The 16,906-nt window shown below is 37.7% G+C and overlaps 1 protein-coding gene across 1 annotated transcript in view; it reads left to right on the top strand.

Annotated features, from left to right (window-relative positions):
* LOC129257996 (ectopic P granules protein 5 homolog) overlaps positions 1–16,906 on the top strand; it is a 110,653-nt gene that overhangs the window by 25,651 nt on the left and 68,096 nt on the right. The window contains exons 8-9 of the mRNA XM_064096120.1: positions 3,439–3,556; positions 4,988–5,096. Coding sequence (XP_063952190.1) covers positions 3,439–3,556; positions 4,988–5,096 — 227 coding nt within the window. The remainder of the gene's footprint in view (positions 1–3,438; positions 3,557–4,987; positions 5,097–16,906) is intronic.

Raw genomic sequence — 16,906 nt, forward strand, 5'->3', positions numbered from 1 at the left:
GTAATAAATAAACAAGGGGTCTGTAGGGTCTTTGATAATGCGTATGATCTTCAGGAGGACTCCATCAACATATGTATCGTCAATACTTGGCAATTCTTTCCCGATAATACGTTGAGCAGTTTTCCTTATTCTTTCTAGTCTTTTCTTGTTAGCAGATGTCAAATTACCAAAGAAACAAATTAAATTGTGTATTAAGATTGACTGAACAATTGACTTGTAAAGCAAGACTAAGAGAGTGCTATCAACACATATTTTCCTTAGTTGTCTGAGGAAAAAGAGCCTTTGATTACATTTTTTCTGTGTAACACTAACATTACTTGACCAGTCTAACTTAGATAATAAGGTAGTGCCAAGGTACTTATACTCATTAACCTGTATCGACCTTAACCTCATTAACCTGTATCGACCGCACTGAAACGCTGTTAGCTAACATTTCACTCACACTGCGCTAACAAAATGCCCCTGTTACAACCGGTAATCTCGCTGCGATGGCTAAAATGCTGCATTATTTACATCTGAGATCAACGCTTGACACCACAATCTGTATAGTATTATCAATTAACAAATCAGCTTTTAACAACATGGGTAGAATTACCTCACAGAAGGCAGAGAAAGCTTTTGTTAGGGGGTTAGAGTTAGGCAAAATCTAATTTGCGCGTAGTCTTGGTAGTAATTTAGATTTAACTTTGATTTAGTTATGATTATTTGCACATCCTACAAGTTTAAAATCTTATTCAGGAAAGGGTAAAGGAATGTAATTCATTATCATATACATGTAGGCCTACAAAATTGAATTATTATTACACTTTAGACATGAAATGGCAGCAGGTAGTATTTAATTTGATTTAAAAAATATCGAGTAAGCTTAAAAAGATTTAAAAAAAAAATTGCCTATCATGATATTACGATGGAGATTCTGTACAAAAAATGCATTACCACTTTTCATCAGTTTCTTTTGTTTGAAAATGCTCTTCACAGACTTCAATCATCATGCTCATGATAGAGTATTTGCCAATGATGGTTATCATGCGATAAATTTCATCAGCTATTTTTCTTCTTTCTAATGTAGGGTCTATTCATAAAAATGTCTTCAAACATCTGAATAAATGATATATCTTGGAAGAAAAATCTTTGAAAAGGATATATCTTGGCACGAATCAACATCCCCGCTATATACCTATTCCTAAAGGGGTACTCCAGGCTGAAGAAAATAATACGGTTCGAACAGTAAAGTGAGAAAAACAAAACACTGACAAATTGATAAAAATAAGAAATGAGTAGAAAAAAATATGGTTTCTTAAAATTGTGCATTAGGCCCTATTTCGGTTAAATTTATATTCATGTCTCCAGGAATATGCTAGGAGGGTCTGTTGTATAATACAAAATTAGGTTTATTTAAATTTTTTCTACACAGAATATTTCTTCAAAGATCATCATTTTGTTACTCGGGCGAAATACATACATTTGAGACAATTACGAGTTCATTTCAAATTCTCGATAAAATCAGGAAAAGGGGAAAGAGCTGGAGGATATGGCATTATCGTTCCATTTATTGCATATTCATGGCCGCATGCTGCTCAATAATATCAGTTGCAAAATACAGTGTTTAATTTTTAATATTCAAGAATTTTGTTATTTTTTTATCAGATTTTGATGAATTTTCAGCAATTTGCTCATCTAATTTTACTCAATATTTATTCATATATTGTTGGGCCCAGAATACCCCTTTAATTTGGTCGAGGTATATTATAAATTACTTGGTATAAGAAAGGGAGGAAGTTTTAAAGAGGTAAATTATTCACTAACATCATCACTATTGGTGCCCTTGGCACTGTTAGTGATTTGTATTAACATTAGCGCCACTGTTAGCTTCTGCTAAGCCTTTTATTGTTAGATTAAAAGGAATTTGACTAAGCTTCTGTGAGTTTAGTTAGTGAAAACAATGCGTCTAGCGGTGGTCGCCCGTGAAAGGTGTGACTGTCCCTAATGTTAGCGTTCTGGTACGCTAACAACGCTTCTGTGCGTTTGCCACTGCTCGACGGCAGTGTCCTTGATATTTATTGTATTGCCTGCACAGTAGAACCAAGACATACATGCAATCACCTCTTTTACTGGTGGTGGCGTTTGGGATGGTGGCATTCTCAACAACATTGAAATCTGAACCAAGGTTCAAAACATTCGAAATGTCTTTCTATCTTAAAGTTGATTGACCTGTTTTGTGAAACTTGGACCAAAGGGTATTCTTGATCATCTGGCATGAGTTTCAGGTCACAGGATCAAGGTCTATGAAATGGTACCAACTAAAAAAATTAATGTTAATTTGTAACATTTACTTTTTATGAACATGCAGTATGATGGAACTTTAATTGATGGTGAAGTCGTAAATTCTCTAATTGTTTTTTATGCCCCCGCAGGCGAAGTCCAGAGGGGGCATTAAGCATTGCCCCTGTCCGTCTGTCCTTCCGTCCATCTGTCCGTCCCCCCACTTGGTTGCCGCGCAATAACTCAAAAAAATATTTAATGGATTAAAAAAAAATTTGGTGTGTAGGTAGATGACTCCAAATTACAGGCTAAGTTTGAATTCGGAGTCCGCAGGTCAAAGGCCACAGCTCATTAAATATGCGAGTTTGTTTCCGCATGATACCATATGAAATTCAACTGATTAATTTTTTTTGGGTATGTAGGTAGATGACACCGAAATACAGGCTAAGTTCAAATTCAGTCTGCAGGTCAAAGGTCACACCTCATTAAATATGCGAGTTGGTTTCTGCATGATAACTACGACATTAAGTAACAAAGGAGATGGGAAACCATTTACAGTAATAACAATTTTATTACACCAACTTTAGAGCAAACCTCAATTACTGTGCGCGGCCATTGTAAGGGCCGATAAGACGCCATCCCTTGCAGAGGGCGACATACAGGTAACACAAAACACATCAAACATAATAACTTACTGGCGCTAAGTTCGAATTTGGAGTCTGCAGGTCAAAGGTCACAGCTCATTGTATGTGCAAGTTGGTTTCTGAATAGTAATTTAGGGAATAATCAACAGATTAACAAAATTATCGGTGTGTGTAGGTTTCTGCACGATATTAGGTTCAATCATATTGAATGAATTTCTGATTGCGTTAAGCAGGGGCATCTGTGTCCTTTGGACACGTCAAATTTCTAGTTTAAATTGTCAATCCATGAGATCTTGTTGGGACTAAGATTAAGCAATGAATTCCAGCCTGTTCACTCAGTAACATACAGACCTTTAAATACATGTACATGTAAGCTGAATTTGTGTGCTATGGTAATGCTAATTAAGTAGTTACATTGAAAATTGTAAAATATGCCTAAATTGTAATTTCTTAAAGTGTTTCCTGCATCTGTTTATTCCTCATTGAAAGTTGAATAAGTCTGCTGAAATCTAATTATTTCTTGATGTTATAGATACCGGGATGAGTTCTTGGCTAAGATGAAGGTTGTATCAAACAACCCATTCTCCTCTAATATCAGTGATGCAACCATCAATTGGACATTGGTTGATGAAGATCTAGAATCAGAAGATGTAAGTAATACAAGATGATACAATTGCTACATGTACATTATCCCCTACCTACCAAAGGCAGAAGACACATTGTTTATCGATCAAAACTCATTTCTCAAGATTTCTCTTTTTTTTTACATTAAAGTGGAAATACATGTACATTGTATTGCTTTTACAAAAATAGGATGCTGCAGATCACACTCAGTCCATCAGGCAAATCAATTGATTTTGCAAAAGAGAAACTGAACAATTTTTATGCGTCCGCCCACCATACACATGTAGGAGGTACATGTATTAGATATTTGGCTTGTCCTGTTGTCTGTTATTCTTGTGATAATGATGCAACTGTTTGTCATATCAACTTCAAACCTGGACCAAGCCGCGTGTAGGACTGAGGATGATCTAAACAGTTTTTGGGGTCATGAGGTCAAGGGTCTCAGAGGTCATTACATACATTAAATGTGTCATTCTTCTGTTACTAAACAATCATGAAAGGGTTCAATTTGAATTTTGGCTCATGTATACGTATGAGAGTGTTAATGATCTAATTAGATTTTTGGTCATAAGGCCAATGATCAAAGGGGTCATTAATTATGTTAAAATATCTTGTTTTTGCATTGAGTGAAAGACTGTTAGATGGACGAACTCCAAACAGGGCTTGTGTTGTGTATTTATGTGGCAGGAATGTTAATTTGAATAGTTGTTTGGTCACAAAGTCAAAGGTCACAGAGGTCATATACCTGAAAATTCTTAAAATAACTGAAGAGGGATCAACTTCAAACTCCTCTAAGTTGCATATTCTAATGATGATAATCTGATTTTCTGGTCAACTGGTCAAAGATAAAAGAGGTCATTATTTTAACATTTTAGAGGTCAAATAGGTAATACATTCTTGGTCTGGTAATGTTGGAAGGATAAATTTTGTCTGTGTGCACTCAAGAATTAATCTAGTTTGTGATAGTCTCAGTATATTATTTTGGTTTAACTTTTATGATAAAAATGAACAGAACATTCACTTGTGTAGAAAATCTAGGTATCAAACATATGCACGTGAAATAATGTGTGGTGCATCTTGGTCTTGTGGTTATGACTCTCATCTTTGGGACGTGGGATCAATTCCAAGTCATTGCCTGTTTTCCTTTAGTTAGAAATCTTCCCATATTGTGCTGCACTCTACCCAGGTTAGATGAATGTGTACATTGCAGCATGTGTTGCAGCTGCCCAGGGTAATTGTGCTACGTTACTGTAGAGCACTTTGAGACTTCTAATATATTAAGCACTGTATAAGCAAGTATAATATGAGAGTATTTTTCTTTGCATGCGAAGTATCTTATTTTTTAGGGAAATTGTTTGGTACAATTTTGTAAACCGTTTAGCCAGTTTGTGTATTTACATCTTGTTTCGGCTACAGTTTTTAGATGATTTTGTTGAAATCTTCTTAATTTATTACAGGAAGAATCATCTCATAATCTACTGCTCAATGAAGCTGATCTTGTGGAGCTGTTAGCTCAATTTCCATTCACGGACTTGTTTAGTCACATTCTCTCTCTGGATAAAAGTAGTAAGTCCCTGAATTGTTGATAGATGCATATGTTTGTCTCGCCCACCAGAGGTGAAGGCGAGACTTCGGGATCCAAATGTCGTCCGTCGTCTGTCCGTAACAAACCTAATGACACATTACTCCACAACCGTAAGTCGCTTTTCAACCAAACTTGGATGGTAGATGGACTTGGGGGACCTGCATGTTATGCTGCAGTCGGAGGTCACATGGTAAGGTCAAAGGTCATTTTCAGGTCAACATTAAAGTTTACATGCAGGTCAACGTTAAAGTTTACATGCAAGACTCTCTTATGACACCTAACTCTGCAACCGTAAGTCACTTTTCAACCAAACTTGGATGGTAGATGGACTTGGGGGACCTGCATATTATGCTGCAGTCGGAGGTCACATGGTAAGGTCAAAGGTCATTTTCAGGTCAACGTTAAAGTTTACACGCAAGACTCTATTATGACACCCAACTCCGCAACCGTAAGTTGCTTTTCAACCAAACTTGGATGGTAGATAGACTTGGGGGACCTGCATGTTATCCTGCAGTCGGAAGTCACATGATAAGGTCAAAGGTCATTTTCAGGTAAACGTTAAAGTTTACATGCAATACTCTCTTATGACACCTAACTCCGCAACCGTAAGTCGCTTTTCAACCAAACTTGGATGGTAGATTGACTTGGGGGACCTGCATGTTAGGCTGCAGTCGGAGATCACATGGTAAGGTCAAAGGTCATTTGCAGGTCAACCTTAAAGTTTACATGCAAGACTCTCTTATGACACCTAACTCTGCAGCTGTAAGTCACTTTTCAACAAAACTTGGATGGTAGATTTACCTAGGCGACCTGCATGTTATGCTGCAGTCAGAGGTCACATGGTAAGGTCAAAGCCTCAAAGGTCATTTTCAGGTCAACATTAAATTTTATGAGCAAGGCTCTTATGACAAGTGTTATTCCATCCCAGTCATTTCACAATGAAGTTTTGATACAATTCTGTTGCGTGCCCTCGCTAATCATGATATTTCTGGTTATTTTCATAAGTGGGCGAGACACAAAATCTTTTTTGCCTTGTTATTCATACTCCATAATGGAATGATTGTATAGTCATATTCTAACTCTGGAAATAAATTTATGGTACACCTGTAAGTATTCTGTAATCCATTTATTTTTATGATTTGTATACCCTATTAGTTTATTCATGGAATATTTCATTCATGAATATCTTTGCACCTTCATGTTTTGCAGTGCTAATATATGAGAATATATTTTTGTAATGATGGTCTTAAAAACTGTGGTGATCAACATCCTACTGTAATGATCACCACAGGAGGGCATTCTTTATTCGTATTGTGCCAGACTTGCATGGGGTCAGGAAAGTGGGGGAGAAAAGAGATGAAATTACAAGGGTAACCCCCTTTAACACCCACAAATATAATAACTCCCACAAATGTAATAATGCCCACAAATGTAACAAGACTTTACCCACAAATGTAATAACACTACCCACAAATGTAATAATGCACTTTACTAACAAATGTAATAATTTTTGATAACCCACAAATGTAATGTACATGTAATAATGACTTTACCCACAAATGTACATGTACAGTGATAAATTTGAAGGGATATTTTTGATGAATTTGACAAAAACCCTGTAGTAATGCATTCATGTAGCGCAAGACTTTTCTCCTTACCAGGTTATCTAAAAAATTTAACAAATCTTCCAAAAAGTCCACACAATCTTATTAATGATGAAAAACATGGAAATAAAGCATAGTTTTTCCTCCAGACCCAGTTATTTTAAGATGAAAAATCATTAAAAACAAAACAAAGACCCTACACTCTTGGTAAGGTTGACTATCATGAAAATATAGCATAGTCTTTCCTCCAAACCCAGTTATTTCAAAATGATAAATAAAATACCCAAAAATTATAAAGACCCCATAATTTTATCAATATTGAATAACATGGAAATATAGCGTATTCTTTCAACCCAATCATTTTTTTCAAAAATAACGCTAATAATAATAATTAAAAAATCCAAATCTAAGACCAAACAATCCTTCAAACTAAGAACCTGTAATAAAATAGAGGTTTATAGCATTGTCTTTATTCCAGACCTAGTCATTTACATGTAAAAAATTATTAAAAAATCTTCTAAAATAAGACCCTATCATATTCTTATTCTTGTGGATTAACACGAGTATTAATCCTAAAAGGACTGGGCTATTTGAGATGTATTGTGGACTGGGGGGGGGGGGGGGTGGGGCCATGATGGCACCCCCTTCTGATCTCGGCTGCCGTTCGCGCAATTGCGCTGAAATTTAACACGCACATTCTTTACCACATAAACTACAATCTACTATAAAAAAATTCTGAAAATAATTATCATATTTGTTATGAATAAAATATTCAAATTTATTCAATTTTTTTTTTTTTGCATACTGGTATGTAATCTTTGTAATCTAATTCAAAGGTTTCAACAAAGCAAAATTGCAAAAGCCAATTTTTGTCTCACCTGCATAGCAGAGTGAGACTATAGGCGCCGCTTTTCTGACGTTGGCGGCGTCAACATCAAATCTTATCCGAAGGTTAAGTTTTTTGAATGACAGCATAACTTAAAAAGTATATGGACCTAGTTTGTGAAACTTAGACATAAGATTAATCAAGTATTACTGAACATCCTGCCTGAGTTTCAGGTCACATGACCAAGGTCAAAGATCATTTAGGGTCAATGAACTTAGACCATGTTGGAGTAATCAACATCAAAATCTTAACCTAAGGTTAAGTTTTTTGAAATGTCATCAACTTTGGCCAAGTTGGGGATATCTGGTGAATTACCATTATAACTTTGAAAGTGCATTGGTCTAGTTCATGAAACTTGGACATAAGAGTAATCAAGTATCACTGAACATCCTTTGCGAGTTTCAGGTCACATGATCAAGGTCAAGGGTCATTTAAGGTCAATGAACTTTGGCCAAGTTGGGGTATTTGTTGAATTACCATCATAACTTTGAAAGTTTATTGGTCTAGTTCAGTAAACTTGGACATAGGAGTAATCAAGTATCACTGGACATCTTGTGGGAGTTTCAGGTCACATGACCAAGGTCAAAGGTCATTTAAGGACAATGAACTCTGGCCATGTTGGGGGTGTTTGTTGAATTACCATCATAACTCTCTAAGTGTATCGGTCTAGTTCATAAAACTTGGATAATCAAGTATCACTTAACATCCTGTGCGAATTTCAAGTCACATGACCAAGGTCATTATTAGATTGCTCTCATAACTTTCAAAGTTTATACATGTAGATACATGTAGCCTATAGTTTATGAAATGTGGATATAGGGGTAATCAAGTATCACTGACAAGTCTTAGGTCGCATGATCAAGGTCAAATGTCATTTATTGTCAATGAACGTAGTATTGTATCACTATATGAATTGTGTTTTTTGTGAATAATTATTTTGTAGTAGTTTTCAAAGTCAGCACTGCTGCTATATTGAATCGCATGATGCAGGTGAGACTGCCAGAGGCGCTCCACTTGTTTCCTTATGTATTTCTTTGTTTTTGGAATTTCTTATGTATTTCCTTGCTTTTTCATCTTTTGTTTTTCATTGTTTTTTCAAACTAAGAAAGTTATTATATTTTAAAGTATTGCTTAATTTCATAAAACAGTTTCATGCACATCTTGTTCGGTATGCAAATGAGGGGATCAATGACATCACCCACTCACTATTTCTTTTGTATTTTATTTTATTATATGAAACATGAAATATTTTGATTTTCTTGTCATTGTCATGTGAAACATGACAATGTTTCATTCCCCCCAGAACGCGTGGAATTCCATCATTTTAACGTTTTGTGTTTCAGGAAAGGAGGTCCTAATTGTCAAATTTGTAAAAATTGAAATATTGTATAATTCAAACAATTAAAAACAAAAGAGATAGTGAGTGAGTGACATCATCGACTCTCTCATTTGCATATCACTGAGTTGAGCATAGAACTGTTTTGTGAAAAATAAGCGAAACTTTAAAATGTCATAATTTTCTTATTTTACATCCGATTTTGATGAAGTTTTCAGCGTTATTCATTTACCTTTACCCGAGATTCTGGAAGAATGCTGATGATCCCAGCAGTCGTGCTTCCAGTTCAAGTCCTTCATCCTTCTCGTTAGTTAGGTATCTTCATAGCAGTCTAGCTTGGAAATCTGCACCGTCCTCAATATTAGTGTGGTTTATGCATCATAGGGTGAGCAGTACCGCTGGTCTGCCCACACCTTGTCTAGCCTTATTTTGAAACTGTTCACCGTCTGAGCAGTGACTACCTCTTCGGGCAGCGAATTCCAGTCGTTTATGATACGCTGGCTGAAAACATCTTGTCTGATCTTCGTCAAGCATCTGGGTTTTGAGAGCTTCAGACTATGCCCTCTTGTGTTGCCTGTTGCATACACAAAGAAAGTATCACCTGGAATGCGTTCAAATCCATGGATTATTTTGAACACCTGTATCATATCTCCTCGTCTTCTGCGGTACTCAAGAGAAGGAAGATTGAGTGCTTTTAATCTCTCTGTGTATGTGCAGTTTCTGATGGAATAGATCATTTTTGTTGCTCTCTTCTGTACCTTCTCAATGGCTTTACTGTCACTCTTAAATCTAGGATACCATATAGAGTTGCCATAGTCGATGATCGGCCTGACAAGTCCTTTGTACAGTTTTGGGATTGTAGATTTGTCTCTACATTCAAAACTGCGGCGAATGCATGAAAGTATCCCATTCGCTTTTTTGACAACATATGCAACATGGTTATGGAATTTGAGATCTTCGTCAACCAGTATGCCAAGGTCTCTCTCCACTGCGGTATGCTCAAGAACGTCTTCTCCGAGTGAGTAGGAGTGTTTGACATTTCCAGGGCCTATGTGTAGTACTTTACACTTTTGGGAGTTAAAGTGCAATTGCCATCTATTACTCCAGTCAACTAGTGCATCAAGGTCAGCCTGAATAGCACAGAGGTCTTGATTAGTAGAGGCTTTGCCATATAGTTTAGTGTCATCGGCATATATCTTGACTTTCCCCTGAAGGCCGTCTGGTAGATCATTGATGCTGAGTACAAACATTGCTGGGCCGAGGATACTGCCTTGCGGCACTCCGCTCCTAACCCTTGTCCAGTCAGATAATTCATTATTGACTTTAACTCTCTGCTGTCTTCCTCGGAGAAAGTCCGTTATCCAGGCTTTGATTTCGCCACCTATACCATAAGCCTCAAGTTTGGAGAGGAGGCGCAGATGAGGGACACTATCAAAAGCTTTTTGGAAATCCAGGTAGATTACATCGATAGGACTTCCTACATCCAGCATCACTGTCCATTCCTCCATAACCGTCAAGAGCTGTGTCACACATGAGCGTCCAGGAACAAAGCCATGCTGTTCATCACACAGAAGATCATTTTCTATAAGGTGGCCAACTATTTCATCCCGAATTAGTGATTCTAGGATTTTGCAAGGTACAGGTGTCAAACTGATTGGTCTGTAATTTCGAACATCCACCTTGCTGCCTTTTTTGTGCACAGGTACTACATGACTGACCTTCCAGACACTTGGTACATTGTAGTTTGCCCTCTTTTAGTGATGCATTGTAGATCAAGGCAAGGGGCTTTGCAATAGAAACAGCAGTTGCCTTCAAAACACATGGGTGGATGCCATCTGGTCCTGCACTCTTATATTTTGACAAACTCACTAGTTTCTTATAGACGTCATCTTCCGAGATGGAGATGGAAGTTAATGGCATTCCTGAATACTTTGATGCAAGTGAAGGGATGGATGTCTTATCCTCATCAGTGAAGGTGGTTGCAAAAAACTCATTCAAAGCATCTGCTTTTCCTTTATCTGAAGATATAGGGGTTCCGTCTGGCCCTCTGATTTCCCCTAATCTACAGGATGTATTGAGCTTGCTATGGGCATACTGTACCTCCAAAATGCTTTGGGGTTGGACTTCACATTGAGAGCTATATCTTTCTCATAGTTTCTGCATAATTTCTTGGTGGTAATTCTCAACTCTTTCGCCAATCTTTTTGCCCTCATGATGTCAACAGGGTGATTGGTTTTCTGTGCTTCCTTCCATGCACGATGTTTCTGGTTCTGTTTCTGAAGCGCCTCTTTAGTCATCCATCTCTGCTTCTTACGACGGTGTTTTGGTTTAGACAGAGGTATGAATTTTTGCATTTTGTCTCTCAGGATATCACAAAAGTACTTCCATGCATCATCAACAGTTTTACCATCCAAAGCAGAGTCCCAATTGTTTTGGTCAAGTTCTTCACACATCTCTTCATACTGTGCTCTGTGAAATTGGTAATGAGGAGTGGAGTTAAGGACCTGGGGACTGTACACTGTTAGATCAAAGAGGATTCCAATATGGTCACTTCTTCCAATACCAGGCACATAGTCAACATGGTTAATCATGCCTTCCTCATTGGTGAATACAAGATCTAGTGTGCTGGGATGTTGTCCTTCTCTATATCTGGTATGTTCACCGATATGCTGGTAAAGAAAACAATCAGCAACAGTTTCTATAAATTCTTGTTCAGCATGTGACCTTGCCCTTCCAAGATCCCAATCAATGTTAGGATAATTGAAGTCGCCAGCTATGAGGACATGTGAGGGGTTGACAGAGGTGACTTGTGTGAAGGCATCTTTCAGTTCCTTATGGTTGTCTACTGATGGGCTTCTGTACATACATCCTATCAGTAGTTTCTCATATCCTCTAAGGCTCATCCAGATCCATACAGACTCTTGAAAATTGAACTGTAGATCACATTCATTGATGAGATGACAGAGATCATTAGCAACATATATAGCAACTCCTCTATGCCCATCCTCCAAGTTGCAGTGCATATCATACACCTGTAGCATTAGATCTCCATGTGTCAGAGGGTTGTGATAGTTTTTAGGGAAGATCTCTGTTAATAGAACAACATCAATGTTCTGTGTTTGTAGAAGGAGAAGCATCTCATTTCGTTTGTTTAGGAGTGAGTCACAGTTTGTATAGAAGACTTTTATCTTCTTATTATTGGATTTTCTTGAAGGCATGGATAAATTTACACTATCCTGTCCATCATCCTGCCCTTGATCATCGTTGGAATCCTCACTGCTTGTGGTATCCTCTTTTTCACTACTGTCCAGATCATCACTGTCAGTGTCACTCTCAATGTCACTTTCAAACAGAGAGAGAGTGTCCCTCCTTTGACTTGTATTGTCGGCATCTCTACAAGAACTTTCCTCCTCAGTTGTATTGCGAACATTATTAGGAAGATGGTTTCCTTCTTGTACATGTAGATTGCCAGTGTCTGTAGCCTTGTTGAGTAGTGCATTATTTGAAGAGGGAGACAGATTAAGCTGAACACTTCCTTCCATATCATTGTTCATAATGTGTAAATCATCTGTGTCTCTGTATTCATTTAAAGTAGAGCAGCTACAGCTAGCCATGTATGGCAAGTTCACAAATGAATATGTTTCTTCCATTTGGTTCACACATCGACCTCTGACATCTTTTGTGCAGCACATGTTATTTCCATCATGCTTTGTGTTCTTACAAGCTTCTTGTCTTTCTTCATTTCCATCCTCATTGTTAGGGTCAAAATCCTTTCCCATTAATGCAACCTGTGATATCTCCTCTTTAGTTTCATTTAAGACTTTATATTCAGCACATGTTTTTTCACAGAGTTGCATTCTTTTGTTCTCTAGTACTCTTTGCTCTAGTCAGAGTGAAGATAGTTTCTTTCCCCTAAATATGTCGCCTGCTCTCACTCCAGGATGGGTTATTGCACTATTCCTTTTTTCGACAGCTGGTCTCTCTATGGCTTCGCCTGTCTCATCGGTACTTTGCACCACTTGTTCATCAAGAATCACAGGGCTAGCATCAACCTCCTCATTATTTTGATATTTGGTAACATGGGATTTATCCTCACCGTGGAGCTTTTCTGTGCATTGGGAATTTATTGTGACACTTCTATCTTTTGTCGCTGTATCATTTTCTTTCGTTTCTGTGATACCCATATTTTCTGCACCTTTCCCAGTTTCATCCTCTTTCTGTGTATCTTGCATCCTTTGGGTCTCTCTGGTAATCCATTCCTTAGCCTTCATCTTTTCTGTTTTATTCAATGTTTCAATCACTTCTTGCATCCTATCAGCACAAAGGAACTTTCCTCCATTTGACATGTCCAGTCCCTCATTTTGATCTATTTCATCTGCTCGATACCTCATGTTAGGAGGATGAGCTCCAATACAATCTTGCTTCCTTTCATCATTATTTATCACTTCAGTCCTGGGTACTTTTGACTTTGTATCAATTTGTGTTTTTGCTACGTCACTCGGCACTTCTGTTCCTGGTACATTTTCAGTGTTTTGGGTCAAATTGATATCTTGCATCCCATCAGCATGGAGTATATTTGCTGGCCGCTCTTCCTGCAGTTCTGAATTCATTTTTACATCATCATTCCTTGTGTTTCCAGCATGTCTCAATTCTAGACTCTCTGGTTCAACATGGCCACTAGTTTTTGTTCTCGCAGTTGCCCTAGAGTGGCTTATTTTTTCCTCTCTGTTCACTTCATCTGCAAGAGGGGACATCCTTTGTCTTTTAGGGCTCTCTCTCCAAGTTGATACTGGGGAGCGTTTTGTTACTTTCCCCTTCCTAATCACACAGTCTTCCCCCATATTTCGTCTATCCTTTAACTCTTTGCGCAAGCTTCGGTGAGCCTCTCTTTCAACTGGGGTCCGATCAGGGTCGATATATATTCCATTGTAGTCAGCATGTCTTCTCAGTTTTTTTGTTTGTGATAATATCACTTCTTTTGGTACATCTAGTTTGACAAGCAACACCCGAGGTCTTGCAACGTCTTGCTGTTTGTGTCCTAGTCTTGTGGCATTCTTTACATTCACATTTTCAATCATTAGTGCATCATCTATCAGTTGCTGAACAAAAAGACTATCATCCTTTTGACGGAGAGTACTGTTGTCCCTCCTACTTTCTGGCACATTGTGTAGAATGATGTTGTTTTTTCTTCTTTCTCTGTCTCTATACTCCTCTAGGATTGCACTATTTTCAATTATAGCATCCGAGAAGCTGTTTTGTGTATTATCATAGTTTTCACTTCCAGCAGATGTACATGTACCTCTTGGCCTATCATAGTGTTGAGATGGAGACTCTTTGATTATCTTGACTGCCTTCTGTGCGATTTGACTATATGTTGCCACCTGCTCTCTAGGACCCTTTGGTGATGTCATGCCATAAGTCACATTTGTAATGGAATTGGTAAGCTTACATTTGATATCTTCAGTATCTTTTTTCTACTCTTTCATTCCTTTTTCTAGGTCTGATATCAGCTCTGTTAGTCCCTGGATAGTGTTATCAGATAATTCTGGTGTGTTTCCTTCCACTCTAGCATAGGAACATACTGGGCATTCAGGTTTTGTTTTGAGCTTTGTTTCAATGTTACATGGCACACAGAAAAAATGGATAGTGCTCCATTTACCGATGCCAGAAACAACTTTAGGATCCAGGGATGCACATTTAGGGCACAGCCACCTGTTGCAAAGCTCACATTCTATCAGCACCTCTGCTTGTTTATCTTGACATCCATTACATGTGAGTCTTAGTTCCTTTCCAGTATTCGGAGTAGGTTGTGTAGAGATTTTGGTTTCTTTTGTCGAAATTTTTTATTCACTCTTATCTCGTGTACTGTCTCTTTCGTTTTCTAGGATCTGTCTTTTTCCTAAGCACTCCTGTTTCCCATTCTCAAGAATTTCCTTTTTTGGCATTGTTTGTGCTTTTGGTTTACTTGGTCTTCCCCTTTTACCAACTTGGCTGAGAGGTCGGGTAAGTTTCTTGCTGGATGATTGGGAGCTAGTTAAGCCTGGTGTTTCAGAGAGACTTCCAGGTTTATGGTTATTCTGGGGCTTTAGGGCACTTTTCTCCAAGTTCTCATCTCTTACTGACTTCAAACTGGTAGCTAAAGATGTTTTGTCCCATGTCTTCTTAGCTTCATTTGAGGGGTAGTTACTCCCGAGTATGCCATAGTGCTCTTGAGCGTAGATCGAAATATCTGAGCCCTTTAATAGAGGCCAGTGAAGGCACTGTATTGTCAATCTCTCATTATTTACATGTACATGTATATACAAAGGAAAGATAAGATTGCTCTTTTAAACAAGTACTTGTCTTGCCTTAACTAATTGATATCCGAATATCGTTCTCACTGAAGAAATGAAATAATGTCAAAAAAAATTTATCTTCTCAATACCCAGCAGTTGAGTATTAAAAACGTGCAGAATTAAGAAAAACAGTTCCAAGACCAAACTTCCAGATCCAGCTACATAATTGGCAGATTGGGTTTGTCTTTTTCAGTTGATAATTAATATTCTTCACTTCTAGTTTTGAGCACTCATAAGTTGGCTTTATGAGTTCCTCTGTATCAGTGGTTTGTAGAAGAATGGAGTTTATACTTGCTGTGATGGTCTGTCTTCCATTTGAGAGAAGCCTATTCACTTGATGGTTGAGTCAAGAAGTGAAGACTGATGTTGAGTTGGTGTATAATATCTATAAATGGTATTTAATCACAAGGATAGTTATACTTGCAAGACTGTAGCTTGGTAGAGATGTCTATGTGCCACACAACCTCTTGTTGACATGTCCCACTAGAAATCCAGCATGTGGGACCAGAGCCAGGCAGAGGACATACAGATGCAGGGAGACTCAAAATTCAGCTTCAAAATATCCTTTTTGATGTCAAAAATATCCCACCAAAATCAACAATCTGGATTGTAACAATCTAATTAACAGAATGATAGCAACAAAACTCAAAGAACCAGAAGGATCAAAGAGATTTAAATGGATTTTCAGACACAGAAGTAACCTCCATTCTTGCCCCACTCTCTATCCTATCCTATACATCACCTTGCCAGTTCTTTTTGTATATTTTTATGAAATAAAGACAAAAATCGATGAGCCCCGTCGGGAGGATTTTGCATTGTTAACCCCCTAATGCCTGGCTGCACGATAGCGAGCCGTCTGTGTACGAGGAGAAAAAAAAAATTAAAAGTGTTTAAAAAACTCCTCAAAACAGACGGCTGCCAGCTGTCTAGTTAGCAGTTTGCCCACTTTATTGCTCGTTATTGCACTTTATTGCTCAGTTTGCTCACTTTATTGCTCATGTTTGATTTTTCTCAATTTATTTAAATCAACTGTTTTCTGGGGTGGACTTGACCTTTAGCAACTAAATTCAACCCTAAATTAATTTAGCAGACCAACTAGAACGAAAAGTAATCACCTTTTATGAATTTCATCTCCTATAGACTTTGTACACAAAAATTATAAAAATCAGCCATTTTCAACATGACATTGTCTTGTATAAAGTCATGTGACGATGCGATACTATATATCCGTACATGTATGTCGCAAATTTGGTCTCAAAAGTTGCGCAAGACTTCAAAGAAAATAGGAAAACAAATTTGCGGCGCTGTCTTTTTGCGTTTCGGAATTATTGCGGGAAGCGTAGGTGGGGGGGGCCAGGCCATGATGGCCATCCAGTCCTTTTGGGGATTAAGCATAGTCTTTCCTCCAGACCTGGTTATTTAAAAAAGGAATAAAAAGCTTCAAAGCTAATACCAATCTTCAAAATTTAGACCCAGTAAAAAAAATATGGGTTGAGAGCGTTTTCTGTAGCCCACACCCAGTTTAAAAAAAAAAAACTAATAAGACCCCATCAAAACATTGTAATAATGCATGGGTAAAGCAAGCACTCTTACTTTAGACTTGGTTACTATTTAAAACAAGAAAAAAATA

This window comes from Lytechinus pictus, chromosome 3 (genome assembly GCF_037042905.1).
Source record: "Lytechinus pictus isolate F3 Inbred chromosome 3, Lp3.0, whole genome shotgun sequence".
In the NCBI taxonomy this organism is placed as follows: Eukaryota; Metazoa; Echinodermata; class Echinoidea; order Temnopleuroida; family Toxopneustidae; genus Lytechinus; species Lytechinus pictus.